The sequence below is a fragment of the Cyanistes caeruleus genome, chromosome 13 (genome assembly GCF_971803275.1).
Source record: "Cyanistes caeruleus chromosome 13, bCyaCae1.hap1.1, whole genome shotgun sequence".
NCBI lineage: Eukaryota > Metazoa > Chordata > Aves > Passeriformes > Paridae > Cyanistes > Cyanistes caeruleus.
In genome coordinates this window covers 16,664,640-16,684,663 of record NC_141713.1, presented here as the reverse complement: position 1 = coordinate 16,684,663, position 20,024 = coordinate 16,664,640, and the positions used below count along the sequence as shown (strand labels likewise).

Genomic DNA, 20,024 nt, shown 5'->3' with positions numbered 1-20,024 from the left:
GCACCGAGTGTTTGCAAGATTTGTATTTCAGGACTGTTTTCTAAGCAGAAATAAAATTAAATTTGCAGAGAGTAAAGATCAGCATTTGCCTGCTAACCCTAACCCTTCAGGTCTGCCAAGATAAATACCTCTAATTATGCAGCAAGCTGAGTGCTTTTAAGTAGGTTTCAGGACCAGGAAAAAAATTATTAAAAAGAGCATTTAATAAATTCAGACATTTCCAAATACACGCAGAGATACTGTCCCAAGTTTAGTTCCTTATGCAATGGATGAGTATTCATCATTTGAACACTCCCCCTCCCTGGGATTCTCTGAATTAAATGGGTTCATGTATCATATTCCCTTCTTTTCATTCATTTCTGTCCATCACTTCTCAGTCTAGCAATCCACTGATATTTGTCTAACTCCTCAAGAAGGCATAGGGGGGATTGTTGTAGTTACATTCCACTTATATTCCTTAGCTTCCTAACAAGAGAAAAATCCTAGGGGTGTACCTACAGACAAAGTCTGTGGATATTCCAATTTAAAAAAAAAGTACTGACAGCAGTCCTGCCCCAAGATTTAAGTGACCACAAGAAATTCACCCTGATGTGCAGGATCACAGGGATAATTATAATTACAATTTGAGTGAGAAAGATTCATAAATTGTCAAAAAGTTTTGCTGTTTTGCTCAACAGCTGGGACTAGAAAGACAGACAAAAGTATTGCAACATTCAATACATGGGTTTAAGTAGCAATTTGTTTCTTTACAGAGAAAGACCAATTTCAAATACTCACAGTAATATTTTCTTTGTCTTTAAACAGGGTCCAAATGGTCTTATATTGGTAAGTACTAATTCATACCTACAAACTTATGGCTGCCTTTAAAGTCAACCTGCCAAATGTATTCTGCTATTTACTGGGATCACAATCCTTACCCAGGTTTGAATCTGATCAATTTTCTTGTAATCTGTTATTCATCCATCAGGTTTCATATCTAAGTGACTGAGGATCAGTTACTGAGCTCTAAATTTCCTTGTGGAATGGCAGGAATTTCAGCAGACTAAAGCTGGCCCTACAGCTGAACAAGGTCCCTGAAGCCCTCTGTTTCCTCAGCAGCCAAAGGCCAGCAGCACATTCCAGCCTAATTCTGCAAAGAATATTCTCTCCCTACCCACATGAGTCCTCTTTTTCAGGTAGAATCAGAGTTCAGCAAGTCACCTGTATTCTGTTACTAGAGGCTCAGGTCCTTGAACTTTGAAGTGACAAAGCAGAATAAATCATCTTTAGGAAAGCAGTGTTCATTTGTAGCTAATCCTTTTAGTCCTCTGCTAACAAAGAAGGACCTGGTGGCTGCTCAGGAAAAGGATTAGCTAACATTTTTCTTTTAACTCATTAAATCCTCTAGCCAGGTATTTCTTCATTCAGAGTAGCATTTTACATGCCTAATACCCACACAGAAGTAGGCAGTATGGAGACTCTCAGAAAAAAATGCTTGTTCTTAAGCTTTTGGTGCTGCTCCAAGACAACACAAAGAACCTCTGAGACTGAACTTGCAGCTAGGAACCCTTTGGCTGTGCTCCAGTTTACCTGACTCACTTCACATAAGCAGAATGTGTCAGCTGCACGTCTATCTGCCAGTGTCCATGCACAGACCTCACATTCCCAGTTGGGAAAAAGCCTGACACAGCTTTAACAAAAGTCTGGGCTTTCCACTCTGGCAGCAGCCATCAGATAAATCTAACCCTGCTGGTTAGTAAAGAAAACAAGACTTTTTTTACTAACATGAAAGCAAAAGTTTTGCCCTTCTTCCCAGGGTAATCCTTGTTTAAATTATTTACTTCTCCCTTCCTAGGAATTTGGGTACTAGTGTTGATTTCAAAGCATATTATTCTCATTGCCCAACTTCACCAATTTCTGTTAAGCTCTTCCATACTGCAGTCTGATTTCTACATTCTAAATGTATGGAGGATTGGGAGAAGGTTCACAAAACAGATTATCTTTTTCCTTCAACTACTGATTGCAAAATAAAAATAAATCTAGAAGAACATATAAAAGCAATTATATAAAAGCAACTTCAAAAAACTGACGTGGCAACTGAACTTGTACAGAATAGTACAGAAAAGCAGAGGTAGAGCAAAGGGAAAAAGAGCTGTTAGAGAGACTGTGCTAAGCAAGGAAAGAGCTCCTCCATACTCTACCACTGGTCTTGGTTCCTTATGGTATCCTAAATCTTCCACTGTTTATCTCTGCCCTTAAAAAACACCTTGCAGGGCCTCTCACTGAAATTAAGTCAATGGAATAGAAAGGAAATCAAGCCATTATAACCACAGTACAAACTGGTATCAAGATGAGGGTCAAGGTACAAGATTAAGGGTGGAGGAGAAATCTGAGTGCTCATTGTCAGAGATTTCTATTTATTGAGTATTTTACACATTTTACAATCTGTAAAACTGAGCATTGATGCAGTGTTAGTACCTCAGGCCATGTTGACAAAGCAAGATGATGCCACTTGTGATCAGGCCTTATCTATTCAGCACAGGCTTTCCAAAGAAATAGGAGTTTGCCTTGCCTATAATGAAACGACTGCATTTCATATATCAAATATAAAGACTAAACTTCTCCTTTGTTTGCTTATTCCTTTGCCAAACTGAAGCAATGCTATTTGTTCTCCCTGTTTTCATTACCCTTATTCATAGCCAAAGAAAAATTGCCTGGAGGAAACACCAGAGAGTAGTGAGGCCTCCACCCTTGGTGACACAGGCTTGATTTGTGTTCTCTGAGGGGCAGCTCCATCTTCTGTAAGATGGACAAAGTAGCTTGAGTCTATCATAAGGAAAGTGTTTTCAGTTAAAGAACTTAAAGAGTGGCTGCATTGCCCCACAGCTCAGGACAGCATGTGCAGGCAGCTTTTGCCAATGCTGCTCTGTGGCTGTGAAGTGCAGGCTGAAGTCTTCTGTGCCAGAAAAAAAAATGATAGAAGAGGATGTTAGGCTTCAATTCTTTGTATTCTGGCTCTGTTTCTGTAGTTTAAGTGGGCTGGACTGAAATCATAGAACTAGAATCATCCCTTCAGAGTGGACAAGCAGCTACAATGGAGAAAACTAGCTTTGTAGACAAGTTTAAGGTAATAAGTGCTAACAGAATTATTAACATGTTTTAGCAGTAATAGTGCCAACAGAATTATTAATGTACTTTAGCATGTGAAGAGACAACTCCATGCTGCAATGCAGACACAAGAACTATTGGTAACAGATATCAGGCTAATTTTACTTAAAAACTCTTTTATTTTGCTGTTGCTGAATACTCCGATTCAGTGAAGTGTTGAGAAGCTGTGCTAAGACCTTTGCACTTCCCCTTCAGAAATGCCAGCTTTAGTGAACACCCAAGAACACCCCCCAGATTTCTCATACAGCACTTGAATGAAGTAACAGTGACAGCTACAGCCCCTGGCAATTCCTCTATCTCACAAGCTCCCCTCTGGACACATGTGTGGAAAATACACACATATTGGCTCTGTGTATACAGAATGATATTACTGAGCCCTGGGAAAAAAGGAAACCACATGGTCATGTCACCATGGCAGGGAGCCTGTAGTCTCAGCCTCCACCACCAGCTAGCCCTAGGTGAATGGCAGCTTTACAGCTTCCAGCTGGCTGAAAACAGGGAAAAATTCTCTGCCTGGCTGCAAAAATTCCCCAGGCATTCCCTGTGTTACTGACCCAATGCATTTTACTACATTTACTTCAGATCAAGAGAACTTGCCCAGACTGTGAGAAGCTGGAGCAACACAAATATTAATTTGCCATCAGAACAAAAGTCTGTTGGTACCACTGGTGTCTCACAGGGCTATTTTCTCCTTATTTAAAACGGGCCAATGTGTACATCCTGGGAGCAGACACCACTGTTCATGAAGGAACATCTGTCCTGCGTTGCCTGGAAGCACCAGCGCTGTGGGGCTGGATTTGGAAAGCACAAAACTGTCAAAGGAGATGGTATGATGGACACATGCAGCCTTGGTCCTGAGGGTGTTTTGCTCAGCTCACTGGGTAGACAATTCAGAGAATTATTCCTGCTTTATTTACAGACATCTTTTATGAAATAGCCGTGAGGACAACCTCAGGCTCAGGGCTATTTTCAGTGCGGTAAGGGAACGTGGTCCTGCAAACTTGTATCAAGCAAAGCAGTCCACAAGCTGGATTTGGGCAGCCTGAGTTTGCAATCCCCAGGGCAGGGAGTGCTCTTGGCAGCACTGGGAGCAGTGGCAGCAGGAAAGGTCCTACTTCCACTGACCCCTGCAGCTCCCTACCTTAACATGCTCGCTCCAGCAGCTGAATTACAGTGTTGAGGTGGTAGAACAGGCCCATGGCACAAGTGCTCTGCTGACACAATCCTGCTGGGATCCTCATAGCACCAAACACTTCTGCAGTGCCCAGGTCACAAATGTGTCACACAAAAAGGAAATTAACTTTGGAGGTAATTCTGCAGTACTTCTTATGTTAATATCTTTTGGGACTTGTAGCACAGGCCAATCTTACATGCACATGCTGTTCTTTATTCAGTAGTGATCAGACAAAGCCTTTGTAAACGCTGTGTGATTTCCACTGAATTTATCTGAGTGTACTGGCACAGGAAAAAGAAAATCTGATTCACAATCAATCATTAATTTTCAGCAGACCTAGCTGAGAAATGCCTTTCAGCTGTGTGGTTTATCTGCCTTGGAAATCTCAGTTTCACATGCAAAACTGAGCTGCAGTGAGCTCAGCTCTTTGAGACAGGAGTTTTGAGACACTTAAATTAGAAAGACTATGTGACAAAAGACAGAATTTCTATAAAAACTGGGTTTGTACCAAAAAAGAGGTCTTGTTTGGTTTTGTTGGTCTTTTTTAATTGAGCAGGAATGAGAAACAAGCAAAATGTTCTGTAGCTTAAAGGCCTGTGAGAGGAGATGCAGATTTATATCAAGAAAAGGATAACTGCTGGTAAAGGTACATAAAGACTGTGATAACTGCATCATTATATAGAAAGACAAAAGTTTTCCTACTGAACTGCTGATGTAGGTGTGAAATTCCCATATTCTGTTGCCAACTCTTCCAGACATTCAGGCATTCAAACACGGTACTGAAAAAATGATTGGTACTTCATGACTCCCTGTCTGGGACTAGACTTCTATTCTATTTTATACATCAATCATGTATTTAATTATCAAGTCTCCATAGCTATGATATGTAACATATCAAAATCTTCTTGCAAACTCACTACCTTATCAAACCTTTTTAAATTACTGAAGTCTTAAAATTTTCTGACATTGCTGCAATCTTAGCTCCTTGTAAAGTGTTAAATTTTAGTGTTGTCGTCTTGCATGGCAAATTTGAACCTAAGAAACTGTAATTTCTTGGTATATCCTAATGCATATTTTCCTTGGAGATTTTCTTCAGTATGTATTCCATAGTATGGAATTTATGCTCTTCTGGATGTATTTGTTATTTGCCTAAAATAGGTGGAGGAGAGGCTTCTATGATGTCAGCATATTAGCTTTTGTCAGTTTATTAGCTTTTGAAAAGAATTTCAGCAACTTTAAGGTACTATCACAAAGATGTAAGAAAGAAATTGATGTGATTGTGAGTGAACTGGAGTCAAAAATTTAAATTACAGCAACAGCAAGGCCTATTTATACTAAAAAGCACTGATAGAGTCTGAGTATCCACACTGCAAACAATGCCACCTGCTAACCTGCTCTCTTGAATAATCTTTAACAGCTTTACCAAGGATGTTAGTCTGTCCTTAAGCACCAGAACTGATCTTGTTGATTCTGTCACATGCACTATGTTTAAGTCAGATTCACTCCCACTATCCATTTACTTGGCAATTGTAAATAAATTTACTTGTCTTTATGTAAATAAAGTGAACTGCTAATAGTATCCTCCTGCCTGTTAATTTCCTTCAGAAAATATCTGAACTTGCTTTGTCACTGATGACCTGATCCTCAAAGAAGCCACTGGGAATATCATAGTTTTGGAAAAGAAACCTTCTAATCAAAGACTCAAGGGACTCGATCTATGTAGTTTATGGGAAGTGAGAAACTATATTCTCTATATTATAAGTACTTCAGTGAAGAACAAAAGCATGAGAACAGCAGGCTCATGGTGAAAAGCAAGCTGCCAAGGACAGTAATTATCCATTGGGCACTAATGAAGTATCTTTTATGTGCATGCTAAAGGAGGAGTAGATGTCTGTTCTCTTCTGAAAGAAATGGCCTCACAGAAATAGAAATCAATCCAGGAAGGCCTGGTGTCCTCTGTTACACCATCAGGCTGGGTGATCCCAGGACGTTCCTGCCTTGGAAAGAATCAAGATAAATGTTCAGAAACAAGGAGAAACACAAGTTGCAAGTGCCTCCTCTGGCATTTAAATCCAATCCATCTCATCTTACAGTTGTTTGCAAACAGCTGCTATCTGTTAATGTGTAATTAAATCAAAGGCACAATTAAAATTCTCTTGATATTATGTATTCTTTGCAGATCTTACCTCGGGCAAAAGTCTGTGATGAAGAAAAGTTTCAGCAGAGTTTGAGCAAATGATTATAGGTCAAATTACCATAACACCTTTTATTTTTGCAAGTTAGCTTTTCACTGTGGGTTATGCAGTCCTGTTAGATACTGCCAGACAGTTTGTACAGTTAGGAAAAGTCTGAGGGTCTGATATAATCAAATCTGTCTGTAGTCACAACACCCTCAGAAAAATGATTGTATCCTTCATTACCTCTATTTTAATGAGGTCCTTTTTAAAAAAAAAAGTCTTAAAAAATCCAAAAAGGCTTCTTTTCCAAATTTTGTGTGAAGGCTGACACAGGGGAATTTCTATGTTAATTGCACAGTAAAGGTTTGACAAATGTGTCTCTGTTAATTCACACAGGTCCTGATGGAGAGAAGGCCTGGCCAAAGAAATACCCATTTTGTGGAGGAGTGTTCCAATCACCAATTAATTTCCACAAAGATATTCTCCAGTATGATTCTAATCTCTTGCCTTTAGAATTCATAGGCTATAATGTGCCCTCCACTGACCAGTTTACATTGATCAATAATGGCCATTCAGGTAAGGGAACTCACAGATGCTAAAAGGAAAGCTAAAAGAAAGAATTGCAGGAACTCAGTGGTTTTTTACTTCATGGGTAGACTACTTTGATTATTAGATTAAATTAAGCTACTAATCAGATGAGAAAGCCTTCAAATCAGCATACCTACATCTACAGAACAGGCTAGAGAAACCTAGGAATGTACTAAGTACAAATGAATTCCCAGTAAGTCAAATTTTAAATAAAGAAATTTAAATTGAACTCTAGGCATATCAGAATTAATGCCCAAGGTTTTCTTATTACTTTGGTAATGGAAACAGACTTTGTGATTCTGTTAAAAAGAGATTAACTGATAATATATGAGCAATGGGTCTATTCCATTCATCAAAGCAGCTCAAGTGAATTATGTGGGGGTGTGGGGAAAACAAATGTAGGATCACCATTCTGTTCTTTTGACTTGAGACAGAAATCTATGTCGTGTAAGGTAAGATAGACAGTGATAGGTAGTGATAGGTAAGAAGGCAGAAGAATAATTATATATAGTATACAAACAGGCTCTCCCCACAGTAGCACTCAATCAGTGTCAGTACAGTAGGTAAAGGCAGAGATGATGCTGTTTCATAAAGGTCTCCTATAATGACACAATACACAATACTTGTGAGTCAGCCCCACCAGTTTTTATTCCTTCCTCAGACACTTGAAGACATAGAAATAAGAACAGTTACAAAACCCTGCTTCTTTGTATCTCCCTTTATTGCATAAGTATCAGAATAATCTGCATTATTAAATGGCATCTGCTTTCACATGCTTGGTTATGAGTTGACCAACATGCAAAAATCTCTTTTTTATCATTCCTTCAGTGAAGCTGACCTGCTCAATTGAACATCATAAGCCTATTCTTCAGTAAGGGCCAGCCTCTTATGACAGATTTCTGGTTTTCCTTTAGATCACTTTCTCCTTTAAAACCAGGTTGCTCTAGATAAGGAATGGCTGGAACATCCTTTCCTTCTGAGCCTTCTTTTCCTAAAAGTCCTTCTTGGTCCTGAGTGAAAGACTGGAGTGCCACAGTTGAATGCACTGGGCTGATACGACAGGCAATAGGCAGAGAAGGAAATACTGTCATTGTATACTTGAAGGGTACCAGAGTGCAGAAGGAGCCAAAGGGACAGCACTGAGAGCCTGTCCCTCCCAAAATAGTTACACAGGTAAAAGCAATTTCCTTGGATAACCTAAGTCACTACCACTGTCATATCTCACCCCTAAAATACAAAGTTTGATTATTTCCTAAAGAAAGCCAAGACAAAAATATAACCCCCTCATGAAAATGGGAATTCATTTTCAAGGTCAGTGCTCTCCTAGAAAGCAGTAGAGATGCATCCTACTCTAGAAACCTCACTTAGATACAAATTAATTTACCTCTGAGTAACAAAAAATTAGCCTCTGTTGGACTGATCATTATGCTGCTACCTTCTCTTTCAGCTATAGGAAACCCGTAGGATGCTTAATATTGTGCTGTCAGGTCATTCCTATATATAATTGATGTTCTTCACCAGCCAGCTCATCCAGACACAATTACCTACTTCAGCTAGACTGAAAACAGTAGGGCTCAAAAAAACCCTTCTCAGTGGGAGCCTAAAAATACATAAGGTCATAAACTGTTATTTCACTATGGTTTTGAGCCTTGTTTCCCCTGAAAAACATGTCCAGGACAGTCCAGAAACAAACTGCATTCACTCTGGAAAATAATAGGGAAAAATTGCTAAGAAACAGATCTGTTCTTGACATATGCCATTGCTTTATGAAATACCAAACGCTCCAAATGAACAACTGGGAAGTTTCTGCTGGGATGAGAATTATTACTGGAGTTTCTGCACCAAAAAAACCCCAACAAGCCCCACCAGAGTGCCTTAGAGAGCAGAAGAGAGGGTCATGCATACAAAGTCTCCCTCCTGCACATCAAGAGAGGAAATGCTCATTCTTAAGGCCTGGGATGGCCTTGCTGCTCAACATCAGTGTTCTGGGTTTTGGGAGCAGCAAGGAAAGGGGGTGTTTATTTGGTTTTGTCATGTGCTCCTAAAAAAAAGGTGAAGAGGCAGCAGAATTCAATATAACAGGAGATATAAATTACCATGAGAAATATTAATTTATTAAGCCATTTTCAACCATTATAAGGGGACTGAAAGAAGGTACATGAGCCTAAATTTTGTTTTAACGTATCAATGTCTGAGATAAATTCACATTCTTCAGGGAGAAGAAATATTTCCATTAGCAACAATAGTCACATTCAATTAATGTATTTAGGAAAATAGAAATGGGTACGTTCTAAATATTCTAAATCCTGATCTACCAAGAAAGGCTTAAAGAGAACAGAAGTGTTTATCTCCTACCACAGACTGAGATGGATTTGAGTTAAGAATCTGCTTTTTTCATGTTCTAGATATAATACACTTAGACACGGTATTTTTATTTGCCCTGTCCTTGAGAGCTGTGGTATCATTTGTTCCTCTCTGGTTTTGATCTGCTTGCAGTGAAAATGTTTCTGTCACCTGCTATGTCCATCAGAAACCTCCCATTTGAGTACACTGCATCTCAACTTCACCTGCACTGGGGAAACCAAAACCACTCCAAAGGCTCTGAGCACACCATCAGTGGGAAGCATTTTGCAGCAGAGGTAAGGCAGGCCAGATCAGATCAGGGAAAGAAGCAAAGAAGGTTGGGGAGGTCCCATTGTTTCAAAGTGGTACCAATCAAATATTAACCTCAAAATTATGAAAAAAATAAATTAGAATAATTTTCTTGCATAACAGCACTTTACAAATCCATTTCTTCTCTAGTTATATTTAGCACTGGGGTTTCCATTCCAAATATTGGAGTGCTGGGTGTTATTTTTTCAGAAAAATTTGCTAGTACTTGAAGCTGAAGTCATGAATCATGAAGTCATGAATCCTCTTTCCCCCTGCATTATGGGTGTGTGTGTGGGCTGTGTATAACTCAGCTACAGCAGGTCTGGGAGTCCCAGGACGTTCTGCCTTTCTCTAAAAAGGTCTTACCTCTGCACCCAGAAATCACTGAAGAGCCCTCCTGCATTGTCTTATCCTGAGGTGGCTGCACAGTCCTTTTTAACTGTGAAACATAAATGTGAGCATGACCCAGAGGTTATTGTAACAAAATATCTCCTCCTTTGTAGCTCCATATTGTACATTACAACTCTGAGAAATACCCAGATATAGCAGCAGCAATGGACAAAGCAGATGGACTGGCTGTTTTGGCTGTTCTCCTTGAGGTAGGCTGCAGGGGTTTTTGGTTTTTTTTTCTGTTTAGAATATGCTTTCAATCATTCAGTTATGAGAGACCTTTAATGTACAAAATTACCTACATTATTTAACAATACAGTGGCTGAATAAAGGTTTTCCTTTCCTCTTTCACCAAAAATAAAAGGGTCAGATTCTAGCAGCACATACCAAACCAGGAGCAAATGTTACAAAAAGAAGAATTCTGAGCATTTCCTCATGATTTTTCTTAAATTCACTTCAGCTATGTTAAAGTCTATTTTTGTATTCATTTACAAACTAATATGGTAGTGTTTATAAAACAAGGGGAAACAGTGAATTTCAAGCTCATTTACTCAAAGCTGCCTGCTGCAGCATGAAGCAGTTTGAGCACAGCAGAGAGGCACAGGCAGGCACAACCCTGCCTTTGACCACTGCATGTAATTAGGATTTAACCACAGTCTTCTCCCTGCTAACTTCACAGATTCTTTGAACTACAGATTACAGAAAATGAGTACATTCTGTGACATTTTAAGATGTCAGGACAGCTTTCCAATTTTCCTCTCTTAAGTCCCACATATGAAGATAATAACGATCTTAAACAGAAAGAAAAAAATTAGTAGCTCACACATATATAATTCTTCTTTCTCTTGAAGATTAAAACTCCTCGATGACTGTAAAGATAATTTTAAAATGTGAGGATTTTCTGCAGCATTACAAACCAAAACCACAAGTTTCCACATTTCCATCAAAAAGTAAAATGTTCCAGTTAGCAAACACAACTCTCATTAATATTACCCAAACTCACTCCCTGGCACCTCTAAGATTCTGACAGTAATTTTGTGTTAAATTTCAGTTCATTTGGAAGTTGTAGCTGTGAAAAGTGTCAGAGTATTGTATATTATGCTAGGGAAAAATACTGGGATTCTGGTTATTTCTAAGCAATGGTGCTTGAAAATCAAATCAGTGAACAATGGAGATTAGGTCTTGGAAATCCTTCCAGATAGCTGGTGGTTGTTAGAGTTAATGTAAGGACACTGTGTCTGGCTGTCAGAGGATTTGCTAAGAACAAGCTCTGAAGAATTCTTAAAAAAGGCATTGATTATTAGACCAAAAAGCTGCTTTGTAGCAGTTGAAAAACATAGTCTTGTGTGATAGATGAGTTAGAGCCTTAGCCAGAGAGTTGAGCTGTAGCCCTGTGGCCCTGGTCATTCTTTACCTCCCTGGACTGTGAGGAGCAGCAGACTAAAAATGTTTGTGGGTGGAAAAATGCGGCTTTGACCAGAAACTGGGAGATGATCTGAGAAGCCTGTCAGTTGAGAACTTCTGCCTGCAATGCTCTCAGAGGAAAGGGCTTCTCTTCACTTGCACAGCACTCTGAGCAGCCAAGGGTGATAGGGTCAGTGCACTGCAGTTGTAAAGGCAACAATACAACACAGCAGCTCTAACAGCCCTGGAGCAGGAATGTCATCATGGCTCTGAGAACATAGGGAATGTTTTCAGTTATAAAATACTTATGCCATTTTAGTACATAAATATCTGGACAGTGGAGGCACTTGTCTTAGGACAGGCAAGAAGCACAGACCCATATTCAGATTGGTGTCTTGCATAGTTGTTGATAATGTGATCATTGCAGATTGGACCCTTCAACCCATCCTATGAGAAGATCTTCAGGCACTTCCAGAATGTGAAATACAAGGGTGAGTGGCTAAATCAGATTGAGAATGGCTGGGAGTATCACATGTCACCCTCAGAAGGGTTGAACTGGCTGAAGAAAGAGTCCAGAGATCCCAGGCAAATCTGTCACAAGCTGTGAAAGGCTTCCAAATGCAGTGCACTCCTGTCAAGAACATATGGCTAGCACAACCCATGTGATTCTGGCTGGGCCTTACTTCTTACACAGGGTGTTTTTTAGTTAATATGGCCAAAGTTTATCTTAGAGAACTCTCATTTGGTGTTGCAGACAGGATTTGTACATAAGAAACTTAAAAAGCTGTAGTCCTTATTAAACTGGGATCATCTCTGCTAAAATGTATTTTTCTTATCCTAGAGATATGACACTGAAAATATCCTACTTACCAAAAACACTGCACTCCCTGTGTAGCCATGACCCAATATTTAACATGAACCCCTTTTTTAGATCAGAAGGTCCTGGTCCCTGGTTTCAATATTCAAGAGCTGCTTCCTGACAGACTGGATGAGTACTATCGCTACGAGGGCTCCCTGACAACTCCTCCCTGCTACCCCAGCGTTCTCTGGACAGTTTTCCGATACCCCGCTAAAATTTCTCAAGAGCAGGCAAGTTCCAACAGAACACATTTCCCTGACTGGTTCTGCTAAGGAACAGCAAATACATATTCTCATTTCTCTGTAAAACTGAAAGGTGAACATTACTAAAATCTTTTAAGTGGGAAGAATAGCACAGAACTGACTGATAAATCAGTATCCCATTCTGTTTGCTATTAACACATTCTCAGCTGTCCAGAACAAAGGACAGACAGTTAGTGATATTTTGATCCTGTAAAGTTTCTAAAAATCTTGTGTTGTGTTATTTATCCATCTTGAATTCCCTTACTTTTCTCCCAATTTATATTTTTTGTTCTCATCTAATTAACTTCTTTTGCTCTTAGGTGGCCACTTACCAACACTATAAACTCACAATCACTATCTTCTGATTCACCTAATTATAGACATGGGGGAAAATATTATTGTCAAAATCTTGGATCAAATTACTGCAAGCTCCTGATTTTGAAAATACATTCTTGCCTTTGTTCATCAGACCATGTTTCTACCAGAATAAAGAATTCTTTCAAAAAGTAGCCTTTAATACTACTTAGAAGTTAGACTGTGCCAGGAAGAGCATGCTGAAAAAGTCTACCATGCTTCCTCCTATCCAGTTATCCTGGCAGATAATCTGATAGCAAGCAGTAGTTTTCTCAGGATGTAAACAAAATACAGGTATGGGCTTGGAGATGTCACACTGTTTACACATTACTCTGTATGTGGGTTCACAGACCACATGAGACTTTATTATTAGTTAATGTATCCCCTTCCCTTGGACTACATCATTTTTTAAATTTTTTTTCAAACACTCCCAGTGATCACACACTGGCATTGCTTCCTCTGTAGTCTGGGAGCTGAACAGGTACTTCCCTTTATAGTTACTGGCACTGGAAACAGCTATGTACTGCACAGAGAGTGATGACCCAGAACCCCTGGAAATGGTGGATAACTTCAGAAACGTCCAGGAATTCCGTGAAAGACTGGTTTTTATCTCCTTCCATGAAGGTGAGTTGTATGAATGCTTCTGTGCAAAGAAACAGTGCAGAGTGATCTGTGTAAATGTGAAGAACTGGAAAGGCAGTTCTGCTGCCCTGTACCACTACAAAAACACAGCTTTCTCCTTTTCCTGCACTTCGCTTTGTTGCCTTTTCTTCTCATGTTGCATTTGTGCATGGGCAACTGTACAAGAATAAGGTATTCCCAGGGAAGGTAAGAATTTTTTTCCACAGTGGGTATCAGGCAAGCCCTGCAATGCAAGGGCAAGGACAAACAAGAAGGAAGACACGATTGTCATGCTTGGCAGAAGTATTTGCTGTCACTCTAAATACTTAACAGCTCCACAACTCGGCTCTTTCAGCCAGTGTATGTGTTTAAGATGGCCTTGTCTCACCAGTGACATTTGCTGATCCTCAGCAAGGTCAAGCTTGATCTTCTGCAGACCACATGTTCAAAGGGAGTCACAATTTTTCCCTTTCAGGGACACTGTTTTGGGGAAATTACACAGAATCAGAAGATGTCCTTGAGGAATTCAAACTTGGCAAATAAATATAATTCATAACACTGGCTTGTATGATTCAGTGTTACTAACTAAAAAAACCAGCACCACCATTTTATGAGGAAGAGCTATTATTCAAAAGCTTAACTCTGCAGTGTTACACAACAACATAAGTTTGGTGGGGGGCTTTGCACAGAAGTCTGCTTCTGTGCTGTGACACTGACCTGTACCCCAGAGAAAGACCTTTGAGTACATTGTTTGTGCAAAATGTATTGTTCCAACTTCTGTTGTCTTGCAAACAAATACTCTCAAGGATCCATGAAGCTGGCATGTACACTCAAGGCAGATGAATCTAGGCAATCCACTATAATATTTGAAACTGAGCGTAAAAGATTTCTAACAGAAAAAGCAGATTTCACCAAAACAGATTAGCCAAGCAGTAAGCTTTCAAATTAATAAAATGTGTTAGCACATCATTTCATCTTTGCCTGCCATTTTCTTCACTGTTTAGATGTAGAAACAGAAAACACAAGAGTTGTCTGTTTTGCACACTTTCACACAACAGAAACAGTTCCCTGCAGGCACACTGTAGTAGCTGCTCTTGCCATTTCCCTCTGCAGACAGATCCTTTCATAACATATCTCTTCTAATAGAAAGCTATAAAGCAGAAAGATCAGCCAAAACAAATCCTGGGCAAAACATTTCTCTGAAATCAGAGATGATTTAAATTTGTCATCAAAAGTTGGCTGGTCTCTTAAAATGAGAATCACACTAGAAGTTCTCTTGTTGCTAGATTCTAAACATAATACCTAAGAAGATGACAACTTTACTAAATTATCAACAGCCCTTAACATCTCTGTGATTAATACACAAAGTGATACTAGTTGCACAAACAATAAATTGAGTAAATGAAAAGATGACTGAATAGTGAAAGAGGGAAAGAACTCGAGTATGTCAGCCTTTTTCTGCTTTTAAGCATTGCCCAACCAGAAGAATGCCCCCTGTGGCATTCTTATATTACTTATATAAAACTTTCTTCTCCAACCTCTAGTCCCAAACTCTGGCTGCTGACTAGAGAACTAGTTGGGTCCAGAACAGTTATTTTAATAATCCTCTTCAAATCTCTGCTCAAGTCAGATTATGTGCAATGATTTCAACCAGCAGAATTTGCAATACAGCTTCCACATTTCTGAGACTAAGGCTTCCTCTGCAGGGCTTAAATCCCTGCATGAACAATCTACTATAGCAATGCCTCTGCAGAAACTGAAGTTCCAGAGTGAGCAGCTTCCTTGTGATTATGACAGGTGCACCATGGAATCCTAGTGATCCAACTTTTACATTTTCTACTCTCATCCTCTGTTTATCAAATTCACTACCTGGTGGGCTTGGCAAGGCTATGTTGTCAATTCCTAACCACATCTATGAGCCACTGATCTGCTGAGTTCAAGTGGTCAGTCAGAAATGAGAAATGCAGTTTCCCATCTGTTTCTTAAGCTGACCTTTCAGCACCTGACTATATTCTCTCTAAAAATCACACTCAGTACTTAATAGTAGAGAGTTACAACCCACGATCCCAGTGACTGAAAATCAGACACTATAATTTCACAGGAATCTCCAAACACTTCACAGAAATAGTGTAAGCATTATTATTTCCATTTATAGGGGAAAATTTGACCCAGATGTGACTTTCTCGAAATTGTTGCTGTGAACCAGAGCCAAACCAAATAATAACATTTGTTTCTTCCTCTGCTAAACCACATTATTGGCTCCCATGCAGAGATTACACCAGCCATAAAAACATTTTCAATGTATCTTTAAAGCTGGCATGACTTAGCAGAGTTAAACTGTAGGGGTTATTTCCCATCCTGCTGTTCACACCCCAGAACTGGTCCCTATGGCTATGAAAGATATTGTTCAGTGCTGCTTTAATAGAAACCCCATTTAGTATAAGTACATTTAATTACAAAAGCTCATTGACTCTATCAGTGAACCACAGAAAAAATGTTCAACCCATTTCAAGAAAGGTATTCATTGCCCCTGTAATTTCACATTCCACTTATTGCAGTAACAAAAGCTCCCTCACAGGTGCAGCCCCTCACCTGAAAGGGCAAAAAAAGGAAACAAAGAAAAAAAAGAAAAAGAAAAAGAGGCTCCTGTCAAAGTACACCTGCACCTCAAATAGGAACAGAGCACACCTATCAAGAATGGAAGGAGAGACCATGCACAGAGTTAAGGATTGGGCCAGGCAACCACTGAAATTTGTAAAGGAAATCCTGTTGTGCACACCTAGGCCCCCACTAAGCAGGTTTTCAGAGTAACTTTTCTACCTTATCACTGACCAGCCTGAGAGCTGCCACCTTCACCTGAGCACAGACACAAGATGGGGCCACTGGCCTGTGTTCTTGTATTAAAATTGGAAATGACTGAGGTGTTCAGTTATCCACATTTTTGATGCCAGTAATGAATATCTAAATTCAGGCTCACTATTTGTAAGAACCACATTTCAAAAAGCCTCAAATCTTTAAGGACTGCACAGCAAAATTCCCATGTGTTTGTAATATATTTTGTGTATTTTATTTATTCCAATAAAATCACCTTCATATACATGCAGCTGGAATTTGACACTGCCCATGATTTAAACAGTGTCTAGTTTTGATAGGGTACCACACTGAAATACTATCTAACTGAATTTTCTAAGATACTCTCATCAGGCAGAACTGCTCTACCCTTCCTCTTCAAACTACAAGCTCTTTTTCTACAGTTATCTCTTTGGTGTTGTATTTCTGTGTGCATTTGACACATCTTTGCTATAACAACACTCACCTTTTGTAAAGCAGCACTTCTTCAATTCCATGGATTGTAAGCTTCTTCCATTCAGCTGGACTTCAAATTAATGGGTCCATAAAAAATAAATGCAGTTGAACTCCACATTTTACATTCATGTTTTATCAACAGCTGATTTAACAGGAGAAAATATTTAGATGGAGTACATGAAACCTGTCAGTTTTTCTCTGGAAGAGCTCTGATGTTGCTTAGAGAGAAACAATAATTTGATAAAATATAAAAAACAATGTGTAAATTAAGAAAATGCAGTTAAGAAAAAGGAGCTCACCTCCAGAATCTTTGTGGAGGCCAAAATAAATAAAAAAATACTTCCATTGCCAAAAATGTACATGAAGCTCGCAAATATAGCACTATGATAATCCTTAAATCTTTATGCAAACAGGAGATCACTCAGTTCTTCATACCAATATAGTGAATTAATTTGTACCTTCTTCAGCTGTCCACATTCAGTGGTGCTCTCTTTGAGAAAACAAAAGGCACTGAATTTAATATCCTTGATTTCCTGGGTTTAATTCTATGATGTCTAATGATGTCTAATTTATTATAGCATAAAAATCATGCTCCTGCTATGAGCTGCTGTGCTGGTGCCTCCACTGTGACTTCAGCACGTGCCTCACGTTACAGCAGTGTGAACTGTGGATCCAGCTGTGGGGCTGGGACATTCCAGGGAACATCTGTGCAAAGTCACCCATTCACAGCTGTGGATCCAGCTGTGGGACTGGGACATTCCAGGGAACATCTGTGCAAAGTCACCCATTCACAGCTGTGGATCCAGCTGTGGCATTGGGACATTCCAGGGAACATCTGTGCAAAGTCACCCATTCACAGCTGTGGATCCAGCTGTGGCATTGGGACATTCCAGGGAACATCTGTGCAAAGTCACCCATTCACAGCCACAGTGGTGTAACCAGGCTGCAGAAAGGCTGCAGATGAAGAGTGCAAATGTTATTTGAGACTCACCTTCTCCACTCAATGATATTTACAGTTGTGCCTGTTTTCCCACTTTTCCCAGGTTTTGTGGTTTCTGTTGTGATAGGCTGCATCCTGGGAGTTCTCATCATTCTTGCAATAGCCTTCTGGCTACTGAAGAAGAAAAGGTAAGATGTCTGGCTATCACATCACAAATAAAACCAAATCATGTCTTTCCTCTGACACAGCAAAGTGCTTGCTTGTCCAAAACTTTTCACATGTTTTATAGTGATAAGGTTTTATCTTTTATAAGGTATGATCTCTTCCTACAAACCATGATTTGTTTTTATTACTCTAGACATTATTTCCCCTGTGTGACATCAGGCTGAGTCAATAACAGATTTTCCCAGTTTTTCTATTTCTCAAATGCCATTTGTTCTTTGCTTGTTCTTTTTGCTAGCACAACTCCTCCTAATTGCTTTTTGGATCCTTCCATTTTTTCCTGGAACAGTAAGTGAAACAAGGAGAATAGAATTTTAGGGAAACCTCTCCCAAATGTTGAAACATTTTAGAGGAAGAAATATGTACTGCCAAAAGATTATTAAGCCACTGTTTGCCAACAAAGCCAAATCCTGGAAAAAAAATTCTAAGATTACAAATTTTCCTGTGCCTGATTCCCTTTGCATTCAGCATTGACCTTGCATGCAAAATGTGCTCTGAAATATTCGAAACAATAAGCTACTGTGACATTTGCTCGAGTGCAGAGGAAAATAATCTCATACATGCATAATGGACAACTTTCAGTAACTAACCGTGCTTTTCCTTCATTTGCATTACAATTATTTAATAAATTTGTTTTATTTTAGCTGCAAAAAGGGAAGTGAAGGCAACAGAAGAGTCATCTACAAACAAGGCATGTACAAGGAGGAGGAAGATATCTCCAAAATTTGATGTTCTGCTCTATCATAAAAGTACTTTTCATTCATAGCACTGATTTATTTTGGATTGGTGAAACACATCTCTTGTTCTTGGTTAATGATAACCCTCAAGAGAGTTCTAAAAACACATACCAGCCAAAAGTTTTGTGTAGCCCTTGTTCTCTTGTTTTCCAGAGAGATATGATCAGTGAATCCCCCTGAGCTGAATTCCTCGCCACATTCTTTTCATGTCTGCTGCTACCGATCTGGGTGTTTTATCTGATTTCACAGTTAATCCTGAACTCCAGTTTTATGGTTTGTTTAGCACAGGTTTTCCCACAGGTATTCAAATCTGAAGACACTCATCGAGCTACAAGCACTCTTCCCTCCTGAAACAATTTTGGCTTTCTATTCCAGCAAATTGCTGGACTTGGTCTGTGCCAGCACTGGGAAATTTCTGGATCTGGGCACTGGTGGTGCCAGTAAACACCAGATTTCAGGCTCTAGGTGCTGGTAAGACTGGATCTGGAATCCTCCCTCCCTCCCTCTGCAGCTCAGGGCCTTTACCTCAGCCTTCCCAATTAAACTGCAGCCTCCCAGAAGACACTTCTGGGCCTCAAAATTCCTACAACCATCAGGCACCCTCCAAAAGTGCCTCCTGCTTTCCCTCCCTCTAGTGCCCCACTCCAAGATCCCAAACCACTCCATCCCCCCTTCCATCCTGAACTTCATCCCATCCCCACAGTACCATTGAACACTGTCATGGGTTTCTTCCTCACCCTCTTTCCAGGACTGTTCAAACAGGAGGCTGGCTTAAACCCTTCCCCACTTCTCAATCCCTAATCTTTCTGCTCCATTATATAAGCTTTAGACTATAATAACTGAGTACTGCACATTCACTTAGAGGCTTTTTTGCTTCACAAAACTTTCATTTGATGTGAGACTTTCATAATAAAACATTCTCCTGTCATCAGTTTGAGGGCTTTAGTTACCATTAAAGCCATGTTTGCACAATTCTGCAGACAATGAGGCCAGCCTCCAGGACACTGGGTCTACATTCTTAGGAGAGTAAGCAAGAGGCTGCAGTGTTCCCCTGTCTTCCCATACTAAAATCCTTTTAGTGTGGTCCTGTTTAACACCCACATAAAATTCAATTTTTTTTTTGCCTGTCTGGAAGGACTAGGCCAGGAGCTTCTGTTAATATTCCTTTTTTATTTTTTTCTTCCTAACACTTTAAAATTCTTCTTTCTTTC

At 39.6% G+C, this 20,024-nt stretch overlaps 1 protein-coding gene across 4 annotated transcripts in view; it reads left to right on the top strand.

The window, feature by feature from the left end:
• The window catches only part of CA12 (carbonic anhydrase 12), a 45,472-nt gene that overhangs the window by 16,191 nt on the left and 9,257 nt on the right, over window positions 1–20,024 (top strand). Inside the window, exons 3-13 of one of the 4 annotated variants that reach the window (XM_086849300.1) lie at window positions 805–825; window positions 968–1,175; window positions 6,895–7,074; window positions 8,001–8,259; window positions 9,583–9,725; window positions 10,242–10,337; window positions 11,960–12,023; window positions 12,464–12,621; window positions 13,485–13,611; window positions 17,958–18,042; window positions 18,721–18,841. In XM_086849300.1, coding sequence (XP_086705426.1) covers window positions 8,127–8,259; window positions 9,583–9,725; window positions 10,242–10,337; window positions 11,960–12,023; window positions 12,464–12,621; window positions 13,485–13,611; window positions 17,958–18,042; window positions 18,721–18,805 — 891 coding nt within the window. In that variant the 5' untranslated portion in view covers window positions 805–825; window positions 968–1,175; window positions 6,895–7,074; window positions 8,001–8,126 and the 3' untranslated portion in view covers window positions 18,806–18,841. Of the gene's footprint in view, window positions 1–804; window positions 826–967; window positions 1,176–6,894; window positions 7,075–8,000; window positions 8,260–9,582; window positions 9,726–10,241; window positions 10,338–11,959; window positions 12,024–12,463; window positions 12,622–13,484; window positions 13,612–17,957; window positions 18,043–18,720; window positions 19,968–20,024 lie in introns of those variants that run through there. The other 3 variants (XM_086849302.1, XM_086849299.1, XM_086849301.1) reach the window with 3 other exon arrangements.